The sequence below is a fragment of the Malus sylvestris genome, chromosome 17 (genome assembly GCF_916048215.2).
Source record: "Malus sylvestris chromosome 17, drMalSylv7.2, whole genome shotgun sequence".
NCBI classification, from domain to species: domain Eukaryota; kingdom Viridiplantae; phylum Streptophyta; class Magnoliopsida; order Rosales; family Rosaceae; genus Malus; species Malus sylvestris.
The window spans coordinates 11,141,791-11,166,177 of NC_062276.1; the positions used below are offsets into that span (position 1 = coordinate 11,141,791).

At 38.1% G+C, this 24,387-nt stretch overlaps 2 protein-coding genes and 1 pseudogene across 4 annotated transcripts; 1 reads left to right on the forward strand and 2 right to left on the reverse strand.

Moving 5' to 3' along the window:
• The first annotated feature begins 468 nt into the window (after window positions 1-468).
• LOC126611071 (UDP-arabinose 4-epimerase 1-like) lies at window positions 469-13,413 on the forward strand. Of its 3 annotated transcripts, none has more exons than XM_050279254.1 (10): window positions 469-487; window positions 6,085-6,215; window positions 11,264-11,377; window positions 11,461-11,568; window positions 11,683-11,774; window positions 11,862-12,003; window positions 12,161-12,255; window positions 12,376-12,505; window positions 12,607-12,751; window positions 12,857-13,413. In XM_050279254.1, the coding sequence occupies exons 2-10, from the start codon at window positions 6,093-6,095 to the stop codon at window positions 13,084-13,086; spliced, it is 1,179 nt and encodes a 392-aa protein (XP_050135211.1). In that variant the 5' UTR covers window positions 469-487; window positions 6,085-6,092; the 3' UTR covers window positions 13,087-13,413. The 3 variants fall into 3 exon arrangements, with proteins under 3 accessions (XP_050135211.1, XP_050135210.1, XP_050135209.1); XM_050279252.1 differs by lacking the exon at window positions 469-487 and adding an exon at window positions 4,119-4,613; XM_050279253.1 differs by lacking the exons at window positions 469-487; window positions 6,085-6,215; window positions 11,264-11,377 and adding an exon at window positions 1,309-1,371.
• LOC126611059 (pentatricopeptide repeat-containing protein At4g02750-like) lies at window positions 13,331-15,904 on the reverse strand (annotated as a pseudogene).
• Window positions 15,905-16,043: 139 nt separating this feature from the next.
• Window positions 16,044-23,687, reverse strand: LOC126611055 (heat shock 70 kDa protein 17-like). Its single transcript, XM_050279240.1, has 15 exons — window positions 23,535-23,687; window positions 22,304-23,107; window positions 21,814-22,046; window positions 21,035-21,194; window positions 20,650-20,895; window positions 20,416-20,552; window positions 19,951-20,278; window positions 19,692-19,853; window positions 19,253-19,327; window positions 19,062-19,162; window positions 18,500-18,569; window positions 17,536-17,592; window positions 17,341-17,402; window positions 16,778-16,850; window positions 16,044-16,672 (listed from the first exon to the last, which is right to left on the reverse strand). The coding sequence occupies exons 2-15, from the start codon at window positions 23,075-23,077 to the stop codon at window positions 16,475-16,477; spliced, it is 2,676 nt and encodes an 891-aa protein (XP_050135197.1). The 5' UTR covers window positions 23,078-23,107; window positions 23,535-23,687; the 3' UTR covers window positions 16,044-16,474.
• Window positions 23,688-24,387: the final 700 nt, after the last annotated feature.

Below are 24,387 nucleotides of genomic sequence, written 5' to 3' on the forward strand. Positions count from 1 at the left end.
GTGTCTTTGCACAACGCAGGTCCCTACGTCGTGCAAAGTGGCTTTGCGCGACGTAGGTACACATGCGTCGTGACTTTGCACGACGTAGGTTACTTCTTCGTCGCGCAAACCCTTCCGTCACTGCCTTGGCGCGACGGTTGGTGCGCGACGAAGGTTCGTTGCGCTAATGTTTGCGTGACGATTTTTGACTTTGCGCGACGAAGGACCTGCGTCGCGCAAAGTGTTTTTTTTACTAGTAACTTTTCACTCATATAACTTTGGCGACACTTTATTTTCTCAAACATGCCCTATATTTACATTCCACCTAATCCTCCGCCTTCATATATATACATAAGTGTATATATACTACCAATGTACGAATACAGAAACGACTAGAGACGTTTTATATTCTCAAACACCTAGTCCAAGTCCTCGTTTCGACCATCCGGTTTCTGCGTTTGTGAGGTTACCAGTTTAACTTTTCTGTGTGGCAGTCGAGACTCCTCAGGTTCTTGTCATGAATTTCAGCCCTTGCTTAATTATTAGTTTCTGTCATTAGGGTTCCTTAAGCTCATTGAAAAGCTGTGTTTTGCATGTTTTTGTTGTGTCTAAATCACTTTGTTTTCCATGTTTCTGTAACGTTCCTTTCTTTGCCTATAATTCCCATCTCTCGTAATTTATTAACTGATTTTTTTTTTAAGACTTTGGTGACGTTCTTTGTTGGGTTGGAATTGGGTCTAATATGGATGTCAATTTTACTATACTTTCACAGATCTTTCAAATTTATAGGTACGGTCTTTTTCTTATTCAATTTATCATCATTTATGTTCTTTTTCGCTTTCTATGAGCAGAGACGGAACTAGAAATTTTAAGTGTTGTTCATTTCTTTTAGGCAGTAAAAAATTCTCCCCAAATTTCAATAGTGCATCATTTGTTTTTATGACATTTTTCAAGTCACGAGTCTAACTACGATAAGATCGGCAAAGTGCTTTTAGATTTTGGACTTGAAAGCAAGATTAATTAAAGTTGGCAAAGTTAGGCATTGAATTGGATGATAAGCATTGGGAACATCGAGCATAGACTTTGGACTCATCAAATAGACAATTTTCACTCCTGTACAAGCACTTTGTAATAAAGTGCTTCAGTACCAAATTTGTTTTTTCAACCAATTCTGTGGTTGCAGTTGCGGGGGAGGAATTTTTCCGGCAAATTTATCGCAGCTGCCGGCCTAATCATCCTCTGCATTGTCATGTTCAAGTAGTCACATGATTCTAGCAGTTCTCTTATCATGACGCAGGGATCACTCATGTATTGGTCATAGGAGGAGCTGGCTACATAGGCTCCCATGCTGCACTTAGGCTCTTGAAGGACTCATACCGTGTAACGATAGTGGTATACATCGATCATTCTTTAAAGCTTTTTCTTCGTAATTGTTACAATGCGTGAAAATGTAACTGTCACATTGAAAAAATATTTGCCTCTTAGCCGATGACGGAGTTACGCGTATCGTTGCGTGACAATGGCAACTTGGACAGTGACTTAGGGGTGGTTTGGGAGTGAGGTGCTTAAAAAAAAAACACCCATGAAAAAAAGCTGTGAGGGTTTTAGGTGTTTGGTAAACTGAAAAAAAAAGGCTTATTTTGGAAGCTGCTGTGAGAATAAGGGGTGGTTTGGGAGTGAGGTGCTTAAAAAAAAGCACACATGGAAAAAAGCTGTGAGGGTTTTAGGTGTTTAGTAAACTGAAAAAAAAATGACTTATTTTGGAAGCTGCTGTGAGAATAAGCTGATATTAAAGGAAAAAGCTGAAGCTGTTATTTGCAGCTTTGGAAAACTAGCTTTTTTTCAAAGCACACGGAGCTACAGTGCTCCTTTAATGAAAAGACCCACTATCAGACTGTTTTTTTTTTCCAAAATCACTTTTACAAAAAAAGTTTACCAAACACTCTGCTGATTTATTTCACAGCCGTTTATTCTCACAGCAGTTTTTTTTTTTCAAAGCACAGCAATACCAAACCATCCCTAAGCTGAAATCAAAGGAAAAAGCTGAAGCTGCTATTTGCAGCTGTGGAAAACTTGCTTTTTTTCAAAGCACACGGAGCTACAGTGCTCCTTTAATGAAAAGACCCACTATTAGACTGCTTTTTTTCTTCCAAAAGCACTTTTACAAAAAAGTTTACCAAACACTTTGCTGATTTATTTCACAAGCCCTTAATACACAGCACAACCGCTTATTCTCATAGCAGTTTTTTTTTCAAAGTACAACAATACCAAACCAGCCCTTAATGATAGATAAGGGAATGCATATGGAGCTCTACGGTGAGATTGCTCAGCACGCAATCGTTTCAGAAGAGGATATGCGGCTAGGATTTGGAGAAAATATACGAGACGGTGCGTTTTGGTTGTATTGCTATTATTTTTGCCAAGAGTTTCTTCTAGGAAAGTGCTATTTTCTTTCCTTTTTTTGTAGAAAAATTTATCATTTATGAAACGTGCAAGATGAGAATTCAGAGATTATTTAGGTAGTAGGGTGTAAGCAAAGAGAAAATTTGGTAGCAAAGAAAGGTAGGGTGTTAGAAATTTGGTAACAAACAAAACCTATATGTGAAAGACAATTATTCAATCTAAGAATTCCACCAAAAAAAAAAAAAAAAAACAAACCATTCAATCTTAGACAGTTTTAATCACAATAATGTTGGATAATTACATTTGTTGGTGACAATATATATCACATTGAAGATATAGATAACTAATCAAAATAATTGATACAATAAATATACAACTTACTGATGCATCAACATATAAGTACTCCATGTAACAATATTCTTTTATATCGACCCTCTTTTGCGGCAAAATAACATTGTTGATATATAATCCGTTTATGGAGTTGTTATTGACATCCTAGTAAAAAAACAAAACAAAACATAGAAAGGTGAACGATGATTTTTTGGAAATGCTAATAACCATTCTATTATTTTAATCTATGAAACCTAGGGAAAACTTGGAAGTGCTTTCAAGTAGTGCTTGAGAGTTGAGACGAATGAGGACAGAACCTAATCAGAATATACAGTAACACTGTGTTTAAATATAAAATTTTGAAAAGAAAATATATGGAAAAGGGAAAAGTTGGAGAAAATGTGGGGTTTTTTTTTCTTTTCTAAATTAGAGTTGTTATGATGACATCTAGGTGAATTTTTTTTAAAAAAATGTAAATTTTGATTTGTGCAAAATTACATTACTGCACATGATTTTATTTTATACTATAAATTAAATTGTCTTTTCACTGTTTAGTTAACAAGGAGAATTTTGTTAATAGGCAGTTCAAATTAGGATACAAGATAGGACTAAGGAGTAGGTGTTTAGTCTTTTTCTCACTTAAAGAATTAATTACATATAAATCATGCATACGTCTCTTTCATATATAACTTCTCCATCCCAGATTAAAAATAATTAGTTAGGAGAAAATATAATTGTTAAGAACTACAATTAGTGGAGCTCCAACAAAAAAGAAAAAAAAAACCATTAGAACATCTTCAAATGATATGTCAAATTTTAAACATAAAATTTAAATTTAAAAGTATATGACAATTTGACATCCTTTAAAGTTTTTATCTCCACCGATATGTCAAATTAAAATATCATTTTATTACTTTAAGCTATTACAATAAATATTTTAAAACAAAAAAGCAATAATCAAATCAATAAAATACATTTAATAATCAATTAAATTTTTTTTGAAGATGCTATCAATTTTGGCAGCAAGGGTGAGGGCTGTCAATCCACGTCATGCCACATCAAATTCTGTTAGTGTTAATTTGGACATTTTGACGTCTCATTTAAAGATGCACTTAGTATGCTTAATGTGCAATCATCAATGTTCTTAAAATAAACATATGACACAGATATATCTAAGCAACCCAAGTTCATCTCTTAAAGCAATCGCTTGTAGTATTCGATTCACCCCCTCATCCATAAACATATAAATACACAACCAAACTTTTACCTCTTTGTTAAGCAAAGGTGTGTATCTCAAGCAGTGGAGCATCCATCTCCTCACCTGAGGTCATGTACGAACTCGCGCCGCGTGCGTATATAAACAAGTACAGTCGTGGACTTTAGGCATAGCAAGAGTATTTCAACAATAATCTCAAAATTTTGATTGAAGCAAAGCTGGCCTGAGAGCTGCAGAGACCGTAAAGCTGCGGGCTCAGGCCAGTCAATTCACATGCAGAAGGCCGGGAGAGAGGCTGAAGCCGCTGACCTTAACCGCGTGCATGCACGTGAAACGTGTTTGTATACATTCTCCTTCACTTCAACGAAACACAAAGACCTGCAGGAAGACCTCGTCCAAAGTCTCTCTCTCTCTCCCCGAATATTCATGGCAGTTATTCTTTCCTTTTCACTCATAACTTTGGTGACACTTCTTTATTTTCTCAAACTTACCCTATATATACATTCCACCTAATCCTCAGCCTTCATATATATGTGTGTGTGTATATATCGCCAATGTAAGCATACAGAAACGACTAGAGACGTTTTATATTCTCAAACACCAAGTCCAAGTCTTCGTTTCGACCGGCCGGTTTCTGCGTTTCTGAGGTGACCAGTTTCTGTGTGGCAGTCGCGAGACTCCTCAGGTTCTTGTCATGAATTTCAGCCCTTGCTTAATTATTGGTTTCTGTCATTAGGGTTTTTTTTTTTTTTTTTTTTTTTTTTTTTTTTTAAACAAACGATATTATCTACCGTAATAGGGAGGGGTAGAGGGAGGGGGTAAGTTTAGTCTCACAATAGGCTAGCAATAATGCGGTTCAAATTTGCCTTTGGTGAGAATCGAACCTAAGACCTCTCACTTACAAGTGAAGAAGAATACTACTAGACCGTAGTACTAAGTGACTTAGGGATGAATAAATTTAATATTACTAAGGAATTTTGAAATGATGGAATTTTATATTCTAGAATTTGTTAATTTTCTTGTTTCATTAACTTAAAAGAACAATGAAATTGCATATGAAATTTGTTATTTTTAAACTCTCAATCATAGATATTGAGAAATGACACATATTTACATGAAATTTAAACTTGGGAATTGGAGGTCCCAAATTCCAAGTTTTTTTCCACACGGAAATTCTAAATTTCTATGGTTATGAATTCAAACAAGGAAATTGGTGCATGTCAATTTATAAATTCTGACTTTTACCCAAATTATAAGTTTATTTCCTCATTCAAACATAATGTAAAGTTCATTGGAAAGCTATGTTCCATGTTTTTGTTGTGTCTAAATCACTTTGTTTTCCATGTTTCTGTGACGTTCCTTTCTTTACCTATAACTCCTATCTCTTCTAATTTATTAACTGAATTTTTTTTAAACTTTGGTAACGTTCTTTGTTGGGTTGGAATTGGTTTTTTATGGATGTTCAATTTTACCATATTCATACCATGTTTCTATACCATATTTATATATCATCTTAGGTGGCATCTGATGTAGACAACCACATCATTTGAAAAATTTGCAAAACCCAAGAAAAGAATGACAAAGACTCCTCGTATACCACAATCATTATTTAATTAACTAGTTTTTCTTAATTATTTGTTTATTAAATAATGAACTAAATTTAAAAATCTGATTAATTCAAATGATGTGACTGTCCACATCAAATGACAACTAAGGTGGTATGAAAATGTGGTACAAAAATATGATATGAATAACGTTTATCCTTTCGTAAATCTTTCTAATTTAGAGGTGGGTCCTTTTCGTATTCAATTTATCATCATTTATGATGTTTTTCGCTCTCTATGAGTAGAGACGGGACCAGAAATTTTAAGTGCAGTTCTTTTCTTTTAGGCAGTAAAAAATTCTCCCCAAATTTCAGTCGTATCATTTGTTTTTATGACATTTTCAGGTCGGCAAAGTGCTTTTAGATTTTAGACTTGAAAGCAAGATTAATTAAAGTTGGCAAAGTTAGGCAATGAATTGGATGATAAGCATAGGGAACATCGAGCACAGACTTTGGACTCATCAAATAGACAATTTTTACTCTTGTACAAGCACTTTGAAATAAAGTACTTCAGTACCAAATATTTTTTTTTGATCCAATTCTGTGATTGCAGTTGCGGGCATGGATATTGCAGTCTCGAAACGGAGGAGGAACTTTTCCAGCAAATTTATCGCGGCTGCCGGCCTAATCACCCTCTGCATTGTCATGTTCAAGCAGTCACATGATTCTAGCAGTCTCAAAAAGGTATGTTCCGATTTAATTTTTGCTTTGTTTTGATTTTTTTTTTTATGCATTTTCTTTGTTGGAAAATTAGTTATTAGTTTATTTTTTGTTTATGGTTTTCTTGTGGGACAAGGATATTAGAATTTTCCATATTCTTTAAGGGTTAGGATTTAGGGTTTGTTTGTATCATACTTAGGGTATCCGTATTTAGATTTCGTATAAATACTCGGGGGACTTAAATGTAATTATGTAATAAAGGAAGGGGAAAATATGTAAAAAAGGGAGGAGCCCTTAGTCTATAAAAAAGCCTCCTCACCCTCACAATTCTCAAGCCTCCTCACCCCCTCAAACCTCTCAGATTGAGAAGAGCTCTCTCAGCCTCAGAAGCTCTCTTTCTCCCTCTTCAACATCCCAAAATTATACGATATCAGTATGGACGTAGCCCAAATATTGGGGTGAACCACGATACATCTTGTGTTATTTACTTTCTTGCAGATTCACGGTCGGATTTACGTTGTTCCAAAACCCATCCAGTTTTGTGCATCAACATTTGGCGCCTTCTGTGGGAAACGATACGAAAAGTTGTGTCGGTTCTCTTTCATATTTTCACCTCCACCGTGAATTTGCAAAAACCCAAGAACCCAAGAACCCAAGAACCCAAAGCTTTCCTAGAAAAACCCACGGAGCCACATCCTTTCTCACTCAGTCTCTCTCTGCAACTGCAAGACAAAATCCCACATCCTCTGCTCCATCCTCTCTCTCTCTCTCTCCCCTTTCAACCCACTAGGCACTCCAAAGCAGAGGCAGCAAAGAGCCAGCTCATGTGGTTGTATTCACTGACATCAGTCTAAAAAAAGCCATTGAATTCGATGAGTATACGCATAATCATCAGCCCCCAATCGCCCTCATTAAAACTGAAGCTAGAGGCCTTTTTGGTTCTGTCTTTTATGACTTTGGACCTGAGTTCACTGTTTTTTATGTTGATGGGGAGGAACCACACACGGGTATAATTGCATCCATCAACAATGACAACCTTGCTACAGTGTCATGCGTTGACAATGAGAGACTTCAATTTCAGGATGGGGATCTTGTTGTGTTCACAGAGGTTCATGGGGTCCCTCTCTTCGTTTTTTCGTGGAGGCAGTAGCCATGGCGTCCCTCTCCTTGGCGATCTACAGTAGTCCCCCATGTCTTCTGGGGCTGTACCACAAAGGCAGAGATTCATTTGTCAATAAATGGGAGGCAGTCTCTATACCTCGTGGTACGCTTCAAGTGACATTTGTCCATAAAGGGTTTGATGAGACACGCCGACTTGGTCTTCAAAGTGAAACAAAGCAGTTAGTTCATCATGCATCTCCCGAGGGTGAAACTGGGATGCTGGTTGTTGACTTTGTGGCTCCAGGTGGTCCGGCGTACAAGTGTTTGGCGCCAGGTGATGTTCTTGTTTGCATGAATGGGAAATCTGACATAAGATTTCCAAGGGGATTTCACAATCCCCAACAAAAGCAGCAAATCCATGACGCATGCTTTTCTTTGACTCCTCGGCATTCCGCAAATGGTCATCGTCGCCGTCGCATTCTCTTTGCAGCAAATCATCAAACATGTTCAAAGCATTCTCTTTTATTCTTCTCCTCCAAGCTTCCGTCGTCTTCACGCTCTCGGAGGCCAAGCTAAGCATCATACATCCTGAACCTGCCACCAAGGGCTTCAACGTCAGCAACGTCCAAAATGCGGGGAGTTGTTCAATAGGTGATTGGAGCTGATGGAGTGAACTCCAGAGTGGAAGACAGCAGTGGAAGACAGGCAGAAGATAATTGTCTGCCATCTGCCAAAAGAAAAAGAAAAACAGAATGAGCAGGACAACACCACCGACAACGAAAATGGTGAAAATGTGCTCGAGAAGGAGGACCTCATACTTAAGAAATCAGAGACGCAATGAGAAAAGCAAAAAAACAAAAGTAAAACAAAAAAACAAAAGCAGAAAGCAGAAAGCAAAAGAAGATAAAAAAAAAGCAGACATAATTGCGGTGGTGATGACATTATGGGCGTGACACATTGAGCAGAAGTATGGATTTATTTTTGAATGATGTGATTTATTTTTCTTATCTTTCGGAGACATCTGTATAAACCCCATCAAAGGGTAATAAAAAAAATAAAAAAAAAGGCAAGCCCAAAATAATGGCTTGGAATGTTATGTGGAGGGCGAAGACCCATATGCCCAAAAGAGCCAGACCCTCTATTATTACCAACCAGGTGATCAAAAGTACGCCCAGTACTCCAAAATTATTCGGCAGTCTGCCGCTATTATCACCAACCAAGTGATCAAAAGTACGTCCAGTACTACAAAAAATTATTCGGCAGCATGGCGTTATTACCACCAACCAGGTGATCAAAAGTACGCCCAGTACTCCAAAATTATTCGACAGCCTGCCGCTATTATCACCAACCAAGTGATCAAAAGTACGTCCAGTACTACAAAAAATTATTCGGCAGCCTGCCGTTATTACCACCAACCAGGTGATCAAAAGTACGCCCAGTACTCCAAAATTATTCGGCAGCCTACCGTTATTATCACCAACTAGGTGATCAAAAGTACGTCCAGTATTCCAAAATTATACATGAGCATCACTCATGTCAATCATACATAAACATTCATGAGCATCACTCATGTCAGTCATACATAAACATTCATGACCATCATTCATGTCAACATTCATGAGCATCACTCATGTCAATCAACATAAACATTCATGAGCATCACTCATGTCAATCAGCTTTGAAAGCTTCATTTACAGAGCTCCAGCTTCAAAAGCTTCATTTACAGAGCTCCAGCTTCAAAAGCTTCACTTGCAAAGCTTCACCTACAAAGCTTTAGTGCAGGGTATACAAATATCGCCTCCGAACAACCGCCACTTCGGCCCATACATGGATTCAAAGTCTCCAGCCAACATACTCTATTGACCGAAGACTTGGGGGACTACATTATGTACCATATATTGGGCCTCATGAAAAATACTTGGGGGACTCTAGCCCATTATTTATGTACTGAGGAGCGAACCCTTATTTTATAAAAGGGACTCCCTCACCATCATTAGAGAGCATTAACTCTAGCCCATCACTTATGTATTGAGGAGTGAGCCCCTATTTTATAAAAGGGACTCCCTCACCATCATTAGAGAGTATCAACTCTAACCCATCACTTATGTATTGAGGAGCGAGCCATTATTCTATAAAAGGGACTCCCTCACCATCATTAAAAAGCATCGCCGCCAGCTAAGCAACCGACTCACCGCGAGCATCAACTCTAGCCCATAATTTATGTATTGAGGAGCGAGCCCTTATTCTATAAAAGGGACTTCCACACCTTCAACGCCACAAGTCGAGCCAACCAAGGCAACATAAGCCACAAACCGAGCAACCTTGCAACATGTGCTACTTCTAGTTGAGCATCATTTCAGATTGAGCACCGCCTCATATCGAGTATCAGTTCTAGACGACATCTAGTTACTTCAGCCCACACATGGACTGAATTTCAAGTCTCCATCCAAAAGACTCTCTTAACTGAAGATTTGGAGGATTACTGTTTGTACCATACTTAGGGCCTTCGTATTTAGATCTCGTATAAATACTCGGAGGACTTAAATGTAATTATGTAATAAAGGAAAAGGTAAATATGTAAAAAGTGGATGAGCCCTTAGTCTATAAAAAAGCCTCCTCACCCCCTAAAACCTCTAAGATTGAGAAGAGCTCTCTCAGCCTCAGAAGTTCTCTCTCTCCCTCTTCAACATCCCAAAATTATACAATATTAGTGTGGACGTAACCCAAACATTGGGGTGAACCACGATACATCTTGTGTTATTTACTTTCTTGCAGATTCACGGTCGGATTTACCTTGTTCCAAGACCCCTCCGGTTTTGTGCATCAACAGGGTTTATTAGAGTTTTCTATATCCTTTAAGAATTAGGATTTTGCTTTAGTTTTCACTATATATAATAGAGTTTGTAATTTAGTTTGAATATAAGTCAGTCACAATGTAGTTTCTTAGGGTTTTTTAGCCTTTTCGGCATTCTCGTTTGTTTAATAATATTTCTATTATTTTGTAAGTCTCGTTCGTTGCGCACTCTGATAGTCAACTTGGAATCAGAGCAAGTTTGATCATTCGGGATTTAATTTGTTTCGGGTTAGTATCTGTTTGCTTGTTTCCATTGCCGTTCGTGTTTAGATTGTTAGTTGGTATTGATTGTTTGCAAGAAGCAAAAATTGTTCGTTCGTTTTTTGTCTCGTGACTCTGCTTCTGCACATTTGAACGTCACAGCCTGCAGAAGTACCCACAAGTCTGTATTGCTGCAAAGGAAAAAAGAAAAAATTGGTTGATTGTTTGAGGCTTAGGCCCACACGGGCAAGAAAGAAATATGATTTGTTTGGTTTGTATGTCGTTCTCACTACGACGATCGCTCGAGTGCTTGGACTGGTGACCACTCAAGTGACGTTACAAAAGTTGGATTTTTTATTTTTTGTTCAAGTTTGTTCGGAAGTTGGAAATCTTGCATCGGCATTGGCATCGGCATCAGTATTGGCATTGGCATCGGCATCAACATCGGCATCGGTATTGGCATTGGCATCGGCGTTGGCATTGGCATTGGTATTGGCATTGGCATTGGCACTAGCACTGGAATTTGGAGTCTTGCATCCGCATCTACTTGTTGGCAAACTCATGACGTGTACCGCCATGAGTTTGACGGGGTGTTGGAAAATTAGTTATTAGTTTATTTTTTGTTTATGGTTTTCTTGTGGGACAAGGATATTAGAATTTTCCATATCCTTTAAGGGTTAGGATTTAGGGTTTATTAGAGTTTTCTATATCCTTTAAGGATTAGGATTTTGCTTTAGTTTTCACTACATATAATAGAGCTTGTAATTTAGTTTGAATATAAGTCAGTCACAATGTAGTTTCTTAGGATTTTGTAGCCCTTTTGGCATTCTCGTTTGTTTAATAATATTTCTATTATTTTGTTAGTCTCGTTCGTTGCGCACTATGATAGTCAACTACATTTGACTTGTTTTTGCAGTTCTCTTATCATGAAGCAGGGATCACTCATGTCTTGGTCACAGGAGGAGCTGGCTACATAGGCTCTCATGCTGCACTTAGGCTCTTGAAGGACTCATACCGTGTAACGATAGTGGTATACATCGATCATTCTTGAAAGCTTTTTCTTTAATTGTTACATGATTCGTTGATTTAAAACCCTTCTGAAAATGTTCACAGGACAATCTCTCTCGAGGAAACATCGGTGCTGTTAGGGTTCTTCAACAGTTGTTTCCAGAACCCGGGAGGCTTCAGTTCATATACACTGACCTCGGAGATGCAAAAGCTGTATCCTAATTATGCTTCTTTTGTACATTCTACTTTAAACTAATCTAATCTGCGTACAAGGTAAATTGAACTCAGGCAAACAATGTGTCGGACATTCCTTGATTCTTGTCTTAGGTCAATAAAATCTTCTCGGAGAATGCATTTGATGCTGTCATGCATTTTGCAGCTGTTGCTTATGTTGGTGAAAGTACACTCGAGCCTCTTCGGTATTCGATCGTCAATTTCACGTTAATTAGGTTTTCTTTTCGTCTCTGTTTACCTGGTAATGACATACAATTAGTGTTCTGCTGCAGATACTATCACAATATCACATCAAATACCCTGTTGGTTTTGGAGGCAATGGCAGCACACAATGTAAAAACATTGATCTATTCTAGTACTTGTGCAACTTATGGTGAACCTAGGAAGATGCCGATCACTGAAGAAACCGAGCAAGTGAGATTTCGTAACACAGTTTTAGTTGTCAGTTAATCATGTGTCAACTGCAAGGTTCAAATATTGTGTTAGTTTATCAAGCCAAATACAACACAGATTGTATGTCAAGATGTGCTAATTTTCGAAATACTCAATACGTATAGTTGTACGAATTCAGGTCCCAATCAATCCATATGGAAAAGCAAAGAAGATGGCAGAAGATATCATACTAGATTTCTCCAAAAACTCAAACATGGCAGTCATGATCTTACGGTAGGCAGCGAATTCTTCTTAATTCCATGAAAAGTTTTTGTGTGCGCGCAAGCGTTTCTGAATTCAAAATGTATATTTTGGGTATCACTGAAGCTAAAATATGTACGGTTATATATCCAGATATTTTAATGTGATAGGATCAGACCCGGAGGGAAGACTAGGAGAGGCTCCTCGACCTGAGCTACGTGAGCAGGGACGAATATCTGGTGCCTGTTTTGATGCCGCTCGAGGGATTATTCCTGGACTGAAGGTACTTTTCTCCCTCCATTCCCTTCCTCTTTTTCAGGACACTTTTTAAGGCCAAAATCAATGTGAGAAATTGAATTCTTTTGTATATGTCATTGATTCTAGGTCAGAGGAACAGACTATGATACAGCTGATGGTACTTGTGTGAGGGACTATATTGATGTCACTGACCTGGTGGATGCTCATGTGAAAGCTCTCGCCAATGCAAAACCGGGGAAGGTTGGGATCTACAATGTGGGCACTGGAAGAGGTCAAGAAATCTGTCATTTGCGTTGAAATTATTTTCATCCTCTCAATACCCTTGCCTCGCTGGCCCCGCATTTCCTGAAGTTCTTTTTGATCATTTTGATCACAGGTAGTTCAGTGAAGGAGTTTGTTGAGGCATGCAAGAAGGCAACAGGAGTGGACATAAAGGTTGAATACCTCAGCCGAAGGCCAGGGGACTATGCTAAAGTTTATAGTGATCCTTCCAAGGTAAGGCAGGAGTTGAATTGGACAGCCAAGTACACACTTAAAGAAAGCCTACAGATTGCATGGAGATGGCAAAAATTACATTTGAATGGCTATGGTCCTTCCAATACTTAGGTTAAAAGATAGATATATCGTTGTGGAAGCTGGATGATGTTCCATTGAGTTGAACATGGATTTCCTTTTACTTGGAACATGTTGTAAATTTCCAATCGGCAAGGAAGAAAATCTCTGGGTTCGTTGAGAGAATGGACAAGAGTAACCCTGCATGTGTTTTCTGTTCCTGTACTATGTTCAAGCCCAGAAAAAGAAAAGGAGAGGATTAGATATTTCCTTGCCGATATATGAGTTCTCTATTCCAAAGTAACACAAGTCGTTTGAATGTAACTGAGGAACAATTGATAAATTACAAATGAATTCTCTGTGTGATTATTTACTGATAAATGCTATAATGTTAATAGCTTAGCAAGAGCGAAAAGGCAGTTACCATTTGTCGTAGTTTGTAAATCTTTGTCAATCATAAGGTGTAGCCAAGTAACCGGTGTTTCTCATCTCTGTGGTTAGACTCTTCAATATGCTTGCAAGCTCTGCTGTTCTGGGCTGCGCCGGATCATCAAAGAGAAAAGCATGTACCTGATTTCTGAGTTCAATCCAACTGCAGCCTGGCTGCTTCTCCGTGCTACTTTCTTTCATTAATACCCTGACTCTTTCAACCTCGTCCCATCTGCCAGCCTCAGCATGCATGTTCGACAAGAGCACATAATTTGAAGCTTTATCGGGTTCAATTTCTAAAAGCTTCTCAGAAGCATACTTTCCAAGTAGTAGATTCCGGTGTATCCTACAAACTCCAAGTAATGCACTCCATATCTAGCAGTTGTCGTGATCTTCATATTCCTCACCATTTCAAAGGCTTCCTCTAGCCTCCCTGCACGACCGAACAGATCAACCATGCAAGCATAGTGTTCGGCAAGAGGTTCAATAAGGTAAACTTCAGTCGTGCTCTTAAAAATTTCTAAACCGCTCTCAACCAACTCACTGTGACTGCATGCTGATAACACCGCAACAAAGGTCACCTGATCTGGATTCACCCCCTCTATTAGCATCTTTTTGAAGAGCTTTACTGCCTCTTCACCATCTCCGTTTAGAGCATACCCAGATATCAAAGAATTCCAAGAAACAATATCCCCACACTTGATATCTTCGAACACAAGTTTAGCATCCACAACTTTCCCGCTTTTAGCATACATTGTAATCAGGGAATTGCTGACAAACAAGTCATTTACATAACCACACTTCACAACCAAATGGTGAAGTTTCTTTCCAACTTGTAAAGCTGCAAGATTGGCACATGCACTTAGACCACATGCAAAGGTCGACTCATCAGGCCTCTTCCCTTCCTGTCCCATCTTCACAATGCTCCTTAGTGCATCCAGATATAACCCATTTTGCACGTAACCTGTAATCAGAGAATTCCACGAAACTACGCTCCTCTCATCCATCGACTCAAAGATTTCATGTGCTTTATCCATTTGTCCTGTTTGACTATAACCAGTAATCATAGTATTCCAAGAAACAATGTCCTTGTTAATCATTTTTCGGAAAAGAGATAGAGCTTCAACCATTTTCCCACACTGAGCATAGCCTGCAATCATTGTGTTCCAACAAACAGCATCACGGATGGAAATGGGATTGAAGATCTCGCTTGCTTCATCCATCCTTCCATTTTGCACGTATCCAGACATCATTGCTGTTTGTGCTGCAATGTTCTTGTATGGCATTTGGTTAAGCAATTGCCTTGCTTCGTCAAGCTTACCAATACGTACATACCCATTGATCATTGTTGTCCACGACACAGAATCCCTCTCAGGCATATCCTTGAATAATTTAACAGCCTTGTCAATTTGGTGGTCTCGAACATAGGCTCCAAGCATTGCATTCCAAGAAACCACATTTCTACTTGGCAGCTGCTCAAAGAGATCCTCTGCCTTTGCAATCTCCCCATTTTGCGTAAACCCACATAACCACATTTGGGTCTGGAATCTTCTTAAAGAACTTGCAAGCAGAATCCAAATCACCAACCTCAACAAACCCATCCAACATCAAATTCCACAAAACCACATTCCTCTCAGGCATTTCCTCAAAAAACTTCACTCCCAGCCGCATCTCCCCATTTTTCGTATACCCTGCAAGCATTGAATTCCAGGAAACTAAATTTTTGGCTGGCATTTCATCAAACAAACCCTTAGCCTCATCAAACTTCCCCTTCCTCGCATACCCTGCAATCATTGCATTCCAACAAGCTGCATCCCCTTTATCCGGAAGCAAATCAAATAGCTCTCTTGCTCTCTCAAGCTCGCCACTACGTGTATAGCAAGTTATCATCAAAGTCCACGAGTAAAGGTCTCTTTCCGGCATGTCAATAAAAATCCTATAAGCTTCCTCGACATCGCCATTGTGCAGGTACCCGGAAATCATAGTGTTCCAAGAAACCAAGTTTCTGTGCGGCATTTGATCAAACAGTTGGCGCGCGTTACCAACTCTACCATTCTTAGCATAAGCAGAGATCATAGAATTGTATGTTACTGTGTTCCTCTGAGTCATTTGTGAGAAAACTTTAACCGCTTCGTCGACCCGACCAGACTTCCCCAACCGAGTAATCTTCAGATTTTGGTTGAAGACTTGGCTTCCCTTTTCACATAGTGATCTCAGCCTCATTTGGTCTTGCTGGTGGCAGACTTGGAAGAAAATAGTGCTGCTTTGTGGTTTGAGCGGTTGAATGGCAGTTGTGTTATAGTTAAATTTTGGAGGGAAGTGTTATTCGCACTCCTAATAAATTATGCATTTACTTTTTTTGAGAGATGCGTTATTCTAAAACGTAACCTAGAACTACAGAAGAGGATTCGAACTTGGCTACGTTATTTTTAAAATCTTCTAGTTATCATTTTAGAAGGGAGGTGATTTTCACACCCAATTTAACTTCTCGGCATTCTCGCATATCTCTTTTTATTTCTGACCATCAGACTAAATAAAGAAAACAACAAACAGATTAAATAAGAGTGTGAGAGGCTAATAAAGACGGGTAATTATTCTTTTCATTTTAACAGCATAGCAAACAAACTGAATTCAAGAAAGGACTAATCTTTTTTCTTAAACAAGAATATAAGACAGTACAAAGTCTTCCTCTAACAGCAAAAATGCCCCCTATCAGTATCACATTGTCTGATGCAGATCAAAACTTTTCTCTAACGAGGCAAAGCAGAAAATCGATCTGTGCCCCTACGTAATGTGGGTATAAGATGATAGCAGTATAAGTAACAAGAGAGATGTGGTTCTTGAGCAACTATTCTTCAGACCGCCAAACGGCAACTGAAAACCAAGCTCAACTCTACTCTTTTCTTACGTCTGAAAATTGCAGGTGCATTCTCCCTTCTTCTGTATCGATGCCAATCCACAGTGGTTGGGAAGGCAGTTAACTAAGGCTAATTGACATGTCAATTAGATTAGATCACAGCTCATCGTGACCCTCGGACTCAACTTTTTCATTTGCTGAGTCATCTGAGTCTCCGGCTTTCTGGTCCTCTTGTGAAGAATTATCAGAACTCGAGTCAGAATCCTTAGCTTTTTCTCCGCTGCTCTCGGTTTCATTGCTTGTGGGTTTCTCAATTTTAGGCTTTGGCTTGGGGATTCTGTTGACGCTAGCAACCTAGACAAAGATAAAGTCATCGATAAGAGCATTAATCGTATAGAAATAGCTTGGGATCGCATTTCCATTTATTTTCTCAACCCAGAAACAGAAACGAAATGATACCTTATCTTCCAGATCAAACAACTTCCCGAACACTTCATCCGATGTGAATACTGGTTTGCTATGTGCAGGAGTCCTTCAAGGAAGAGAAAAACTAGGTTAAGCAAATAGAAGCACTGCCCTAAACTTGCTATCAAACTTATAGTTATTCAAGGAGAGCAGACTGGATATCAGTCGGTAGACAAAATCAATTTGAAACAAATCATGAACCAGGTGAAATTATGCACTTAAATTACTGCTAACTGCAGGTTTTTTTTTTATAAACGAAAAGAGCAAACTTTCAAACCAAATAGTCGTGCAACACCGTACACATAGTACATTCAACACTCGTAAACATAAAGCAAGATATCAGGCAAAGGGAAATGGGCTTTCTCCGCATGATTCCTAAATGGGAAACTTTTATTTTACCCCCCTTCAGCATGGCTTGTTTTTAATTTACTACACTGTACGCGTATATGTAAACATCACTTATAAGCATGTAAGATTATATGCGCATGCATAGTTGACATCAACAAGTTACCTTAATAATGTCAAAAGAAATCAATGCAGCAACGACAATTACTTACTTTTTCTGCGCATTCTCCTTCTCGTCCAACCACTTCTTCAACTTGTCAGCATCACTTGCAACCTGGAAAACACAAATAAATTTCCCACACCTTAAGCGTCAGAGGCCGTCAAACGCACCTAAATTAGATCATCACTACAACTACTATTTACAAATTCACGAAGAGTTTAAGTTGGATCATGTATGATTGAAGCACCTCATCTGTTCGATCTTTCGGAACCCAGGGTTTGTTTGACTCCCATCCACGTAGAATCTGCAAACATTGAGGAGGAAAAGATAAATGAATATGTCACATCTCATAGTTTACTAAGGTCATAGTCTGTGGCGGAGCCAGAAATTCATGTTAGGAAAGGCACACTTTAGATCAAAATGGACATAATATATATAGAAACTAGCTCGTTCTTTTGGTCGCTTTGGTATCAAATTCAAAGGTGAGAGTGATCATGCATTTATTATTCATTATACATGGTCAACTATATCAAGAGTTGAAAATAAAACATTATTAAAAGCACATCCTTTTATTCTTCAGTCTTGATATCAAATTCAAAGGTAACTGATTATGTATTTATTTTTTCTAATAGTGACCAAGAGAACATTTTTCTAAAAACATTAAGGCATGAGAGCATTTGGGTTTTTTGTGCTAATTTGAAAAAAGGAAATATTTTTCTCTTCTTGATTTCATATATAATATAATAGAGGAAAATGAGAAATTAACCAAAATAATAGTCTGCAAGCAAAGAGAAAAATTGTATATAGGTAAGAAATAGAGAATATGATCAACTAATATTAGTCTAGAACTATAGTTTCAAACTTTTAATATAAAAAATTTAAAGCTTTTTATTTATTGGATTGAAATTAATTGAACTAACCAATACAATTACAACTTCAAGTTTATAGTGGTAATTAATGATAGTAGAGGTTGTCACGAAAAAATAATTTGAGGATAGGCCCGAGCCTACCCTAGTCTTAGGGTGGCTCCGCCACTACTTTATTGCAATAGCAGAATAGCTCTTTAAATATTAAGGGTAATTGACCTTTTATGGCAACTGTTTCACATGTAAAACTAAAGTCTATTTATTTGTTTAGTAACGATATGCCCGAGTTCAATTACTAGCATGTGATAATAATCTATAATTTATAATAATAGGTGTCCGAATTACCTGTTGCACTTCAACAAGGTACTTTCGAGCGTGTTCCACTGCTTCTGGCCGAGCAGTAAGCTCTTTTAATCTGCACCCAAGAATTCATCAGATCAGATACATTGCATTCACTTGACACAGGACTTAACTATTAGAAATTCATACATCTGAGAATTATAGATCACACCCAAAATTTTGAGGATTATAATGGAGTGGGGGTAGCAGAACTATGGGGTAGAGTAAGATACTGGGCAGCCCTCTGGGCATCAGTTTCGAATGAGTTCAAGGATTATTCTCTTTCTCATATAGTGTGGGATATGTTAGCAGCCGTAAAATGATTTTGGTTGAGGTTATGTTACTTGTAATCAGATCTATTTGAGAGGTCTTAGCTAGCTTTGCTACATGGTGGATTTCTTATCCACTATTTTGTAATTCATGTTTTTATTTATAAAAGTGTTATCGTTTCTTCTCAATAAAAAATAAATAAAGGTCGTACCCAGTGCACAAGGCTCCCGCTTTACGCAGGGTCTGGGTCTTGGTGAACGCATTAGTACCCTCAGTTAAACTTAAAGCAAAAATATACCTGAAGAATATCGGATCACCAATAGCTTTTAGCACATCTAGGCGTTCCTGAAACTCTGAAGCAGTAGCATCTTCACCATCGGTGTAAAGCCACTCTTGCACCTAAGAAAATGGATAACATGTTAAATAGAAAAATTAAGTCAAAGATATATGATGAAGCAGAATTTTGGGGTGCACAAAAGAAATGCCTACCTCATCTAGCTTTCCAATAAAGGATTGGCGCTCCTCGCTAGTTGAAACCTTTTCATATTCCTTGGATGTTTCAAACTGGTATAAGAAAGAATTCATTAAAAGGTTGAAACAAGAACAGTATTGTTGACCTAAAATTTTAAAATAGGGAATCTAGCACTAGAACAAAATAATTTAGTCTATCAAAGCAAAAACACAAGGAGATATAACATCAGATTCAATACAAAGCAAATCAATGCAATATCCTCAGATACATGATATGAGAGAAAATACAAAACAAACTACATTAATAAATTCATCAAACAACAATTGCAAGGGCATAATATCAACAGAAAAACCAGAAATATTTGGAAACATCGTAAATATTCATGAAAAACATATTATACAATGAAGGTGGTTTCTTATGCCGAGAAGAAAAAAATAGTCGATTGCACCTATGCACCTTTTCTTTAATACCATATATGTATCCTTCCAAGGTATTTTTCAACTCTGCCGTTCTCCTCCGCTCTGCATCCTTCTTGTCTAATTCTTCTAATTTACGTTTTGCTTCAGCAAGAGATTCTTTTGAAGGAGACATCGCAGGTCCGACTGTTTTCTCAACAATCTACAATATATAAAGGAGTTTAGAGAAGATACGAGCTTCTATTGAGCTGTTGAGAAGCACGAAAGAACTTTAAGAGGATTAACTAATAAATATATACCTTCAGTGGAATCCTAAAGGTCCGCTTTTTCAGCTTTTTTTCAATAACGACGTCTGTTTCTACTGTAGAGTTGGAACTGTTACTATTTCCACCATCATCAGTATTGCCATTGCTTTCTTTTGATGTGTTCTGAGCACCAGTTTCAGTGGATATGTTGGGTGCAACATTAGTTGAATTCTCCTGAGTAGTCAGATTCTTCTTAGGAACTTCTACCCATTCTGACACTTCAATAAAAGCATCTGCACGATCCAACGACAAAACACCACTTCTACTCAAAGAGAAATGCAGACTTGCCTTAATGGGTGAAGACAAATTTCGTGATGCATACCTAAATAAGATGGAAAGGACAAATATAAAATGTTGTCAGTGTTCATCTCATGCTTTTGCATGGACATATAGGTAGAACTTCTTTAGAGCACTGCAGAATAAATCGTACAGAAAGAATCTGGAAATGCAAATCCTTACTTCTCACTTGTCTCTGTCAAACTGGACACAGAGTACTGAGCAAATACAGGAGAGGTGGCACCAGGGGGTAAAAGGTCTTCACTCTCGTACGCTAGTGTCACTTCAAAATCTTTGCTCTGGATAAAGGACCTGAACATCTATTTTATAGCAAACCAAAATATAGTGAGTCAACTTAGCGGGAAAAACTATAAAATAAAACCATAACATTTGCTATTTTTTTTCCATGTTATTTACCTTGCTGGGGAGTTTCTTCATCCGTTGCACAAGTGTCTGCCTAGTGCTATCTTCTTTCTGAAGATCGGGGCCATCTAACTCAAGCACAAACCCATAGGTAGAACCATCAATCATCCCTAACTTCCGGTTCAGTTTGATTCCATCACTTAAATTAGCAGCATATAATGCTGCACCAAGAACTGTAGCTTCATCAGCATCCAGATGTCTATCCAACTCTTTCCTTCCAAGATATTCCTGAAGCTTAGCCTGTCATTAAAAAAAGAGAGAATTCCTTCTTGTGATCACTCTTTATAAAACTCAGATGACGAGATTCAATTGGCAACATTAATATCAAGGTGAGGTAGGACATCACCATAGAGCAAAAGGGAGATAGTATAGGTCAAACCTGCAACTTTGGCACCCTGGTAGCTCCTCCTATCAGTTCCACTGCATATATCTCATCTACCTTTAAACCAGAATGCTTGAGCACTTCCTTAAGAGGTACTAGCGACTTCTCCCACAGATCTTCACAGAGCTCTTCAAACTTTTCACGAGTTATCGTGCTCCTGAAAGGGAAATAAATAGTGTTCAGCTTGTTATCTTGGACAACTAACACAAATTGCCTGAGTACACAGGGTAATAACATATGTATCTTTAGAAATTTAACATAGCTTATTTTCCACCAAATCTAGAAGGGTAAACCAAGCTTTTTATAAGAAAACCTACATCAACCAGAGCATAGCAGTGGAATAAATAGTAATTAATAATAGAACTTCCAACAATGGCAACAGAGGCATCACAAAGAAACCTATCTACATAAGTTGCACAACTACATAATGATTATGTTCAGTATAGTACGTTGGACAACTAATGACAAATTCCAGCGCAATGTGAAAAGTACTTAAATTCAAACACTTAACATAGCCTATTTTCCACTGCTCTAGAAGTGAAAATCATGAAAATTAAAAGCCTATATTAACTAGAAGTATGGCAACGGTAAAAATAATAGTTAATGAAAACTTTCAACAGTGGCATCCCAAAGGCACAGCCGCACGAACAAAAATTGACACATGAACTCCTTTCACTGCTCATTGCTTCCACTAGTTAAATTAATATAAATAAACAATGATAAAGGAACTTTGGAACAAGGATAATAGAGTATAATACACTTTAAATTCCACCAACCTGAAGTCCCGATCATCATAAAGGGATTCAACAGATATTGGAGCCATTTTGTTTGCACTTAGAATTTCTTTTGTACGCTTGACCTGTTTCTTCAATTTAGCCATTGCTTTTGGAGACTTCCTCACATCAACACCATTCCCTACTTGTTTATTGAACTCCTCTGCAAAATACTCCACCAACTGTAATTCCAAGTTCTGGCCCCCAAGTTCTGGGTTCCATCTGACATCCTTGACCTGTACATGAGAAATGAGAATAAAATTTAAAAGAACTGGCCGAGATAATTGCGTATCACATGAGAATCAAAAGTAAACTATGCTTCCATAAATAGAGGAACACAGAGGGAGGAAATTCGCGTTGGTGGATTATTTACACACGGTAGATGTTATTGCGTTATTGTGAAACCAATATAACATGTGTAGAAGGTAACTATGGAAAGCATCGGTTCAAAATATTACATGTTGGAAAACAATTCGAATTGGAATGAAATTACCTGAAACTGGTTGACTGACACGGTCTTTCCAAACTCCTTGGCATTATATGCCGAGAAATAAACAAGTGCCGCATAGGTACTGCTGGTGCCCATATCATAGAAAATTACATGCCTTGACTCATTTGAGAAATCCTTGTCAATCCCATACTGCAATGCTGCACCAGAATGCTCATTTATCAAAGCAAGAACATTAATCCCCACCAACTGTGCCGCTCGGAGTAACCCCTTTCTCTCTGCTTGCCCAAAGTACGGAGGAACTGAAATTACAGCATCCCTTACGGGCACTTTTGAATGAAACTCTGCCAAATTTGCAGCATAACCTAAAATCATCGCCACTAGTTCCTCGACTGAATAAGTAGTCACTTTATCATCAATTTTGAAAATAACAGTTCCCGTAGTATCCTCTGTAACGTCAAATGGCAAGTACAATGAATCCAAAAAGGTTTTGCTGGAACTAAAGGGTTTTCCAATCAAGTCCCTTGTTTGAGAGTAGACTTTCTCCGGGTACCGAGCAACCAATCCAGCTGCTTCCTCACCTAGAAGGCGGTCACCAGAATGAAATGCAACCAAGTTAGGGGACTTTCGCTTCGACATCTCGTTAATAGCGACTGTGATCGGGCTCTGCCCGCGCTTAAGGTTCACTACCGCAACTTTCACCCATTCAGAGCCTAGATCTATACTCATAACCGCACATTGAGAAGGCGAAAACATGAGGCAAATCACAGATAGGAATAACCCTAGCTTGATTAGGATCGACGCCATCCTAGATTGCATTAGGTAAACCCTAGGACTTCAAAGCTTCGTCTGAAAAAACACAACAACAAAAATTGACAAATATTAGCATAAAGATTCAATTTTTCTAACTTGCGACTGATAAAACAAATAAAAAACAGTTAATTTATACGAGAATTTACAGTTTGTATACTGTTTGGGAACGAAGAAATGGAAAGCGGGAGTCTACTAAGCTCAACTGATTGCTCTGTGTACATATTTCAATCCGAAATTCGAATCAATTTCATTGAAAAAAAAACATAATTGAATAAGCTTAAACCCTAATTTTTTTCCGCACTACGTTTTCCATTTTCTCAGCAACCAAACAGAGGACTTAAATTTGAACATCTTATATTTCACGTCGAGAGAAAATCGAAAAAATGATCGAATTAAGAGAGAGGAAAACGAAAGCGAAGAGATAGTTAGAGAACGAGAGAGAGAGAGAGAAAGAAAGGGATACCAGTAATGTGCAGATCGCATCCTCCAGAAGACTGGCGGCACAATTTTCTGTTTGGTTGACGAGAAAACGTAGCAAGAAAGTGAAGGCGAGAACTTTCTCAGTGAATGCATTAAGATGCGGAACTTTAGTATACCAGAAAGAGCAGAAGAAATGCCTATGTGGAAAATTAGGAGAGTGGAGAAGCCAATGGTTAAGATACACGTGTCGTGTTGTACACGTGGAGGTCAGTGAGACGCTTCGTATTGTTGTGCCACCGGTTATCATAGGTGCTTGCGTACATCATTCGGCGTTGGCGCGCGTTGCTGCGTGACTTGATTAACGAACTATGTCCAAGACCAACCTCACGTTCCATCTTTTCGACTCTCCTTATTCGGTAATATTGTTCGATGCCTTGAATTATTTATTTTTGAGATTACTCTTTAAAAATTAAATCCGTCAAACATCAAATAAATTCAAAACCATTTATTCGTCTAATAATTTGGATTTTTTGTTAATTTTTTAAAACGTGATCCAAAAATTGTTTGAAATTTTGAATCCTCAACGAGAAATAGAGTCACGAAAGTTAGATTATTGAGAAGGTCGGCAGGAATGCCCCAAGGTCAAACATTAGGTGCTTTTTTATTTCTCTCACGCAATAAGAGATCTTAAGTTCATAGGATATTACATACGTAATCCTAATTCACCCGCTGAATCTAATGATTATTTGGTCTAGTGACGTTTTTACGCTCACTTTATAAAATAGGTTCCGAGTTCAAATTGCTCATATTGCACAGACGATGTTCAGTTGCCAACCGATGTGCGAGATGACTTAAGACCACATTTTACTTGCAATACGTTCCAAATGAAATGGGGA